Here is a 956-nt window from a genome sequence, read left to right on the forward strand (position 1 = left end):
GGCACAGCTGTGGGTTGTGCGCGCGCTTCCGCATGATGTCGACGGTGCGCTGCGTGTTGCCGACGAGGCCGCCACGCCGGTCGTCGTCCTCGCGTTCGATCTTGCGCGCGGTGCTGTGGAAGTCACACTGCGCCACCGGCCGCACCTCACAGCTGCTCGCCTGCTGCTCCGTCACCCAGTCGTGTGGCAGGTGCCGCGTGGAAACCGCCTCCATGAGCTTCGACCGCTTCAGGTGGAACTGGTGCTGTTCTTGTTGCAGCTGGCGTTGGGTACCGCCTACAACGGAATCACCAGCCGTTGGTACTGCTGCTCCCTCTGGTGCTTCGGCCGCTGTGGCGCCTGCCCCTGTTGCCGCCAACCGCTGCGAGCGCAGCAAGGTGAGATAGTAGTTGCCATCCGACGGGTCTGTGCATGCGGGGACGGAGCCGTATGCCGCGTCGTATGTCGTGCAGATGCTGCGGTGCAGGGCGGAGGTGGCCGGCACAATAGTGTCGGTGCGCTTCGGCTGCGGCAGCCGCTCGCTCAGCGGTGCACGCGTGTTGACCGCCGTCTTGAGTGCCACCGCGAAGGGGTCGCAGCTCATCGCAGTAACAGCAGCCGCACGGCGGTATGATATTCAAGAAAGCAGCCAGGCCCTCTATATCAACAGGCGACACAAACAAACGCGCAAAAGGAAAAAAAAAACGGAATCCACAGAGAAGCCACAGCAAAGAACAAAGTAGTGAGAGTGAGAGAGCGAGAAGGCAACCGTAAAAGAAAACGCTCCCAACAGCTGAAGGAAGCAGACGAACGCACACACACACACACACTCCGCAAGAAGAGGGCACGCCGAGAAGCGTATTAACGCACGTGTACTGCCATAGAAACACGGCGGAGTCGTAGCGCACGGCACTCGCCGCGGGAGGGCGCGAAGGCTCACAGGTAGCGGCCGGCGAGCCGCCCGAATGGACCGCCGC

The 956-nt window shown here is 62.4% G+C and overlaps 1 protein-coding gene across 1 annotated transcript; it reads right to left on the bottom strand.

Moving 5' to 3' along the window:
- On the bottom strand, window positions 1–583 carry DQ04_22731000 (hypothetical protein; the record flags this gene model as incomplete). The annotated part of the gene is made up of 1 exon (XM_009318117.1): window positions 1–583. A coding segment is annotated over one exon (583 nt), but the record flags the coding sequence as incomplete, so codon positions are not given.
- Between the last annotated feature and the right edge of the window lie 373 nt (window positions 584–956).

This window comes from Trypanosoma grayi (assembly GCF_000691245.1).
Source record: "Trypanosoma grayi strain ANR4 Tgr_2273_V1, whole genome shotgun sequence".
Lineage (NCBI taxonomy): Eukaryota > Euglenozoa > Kinetoplastea > Trypanosomatida > Trypanosomatidae > Trypanosoma > Trypanosoma grayi.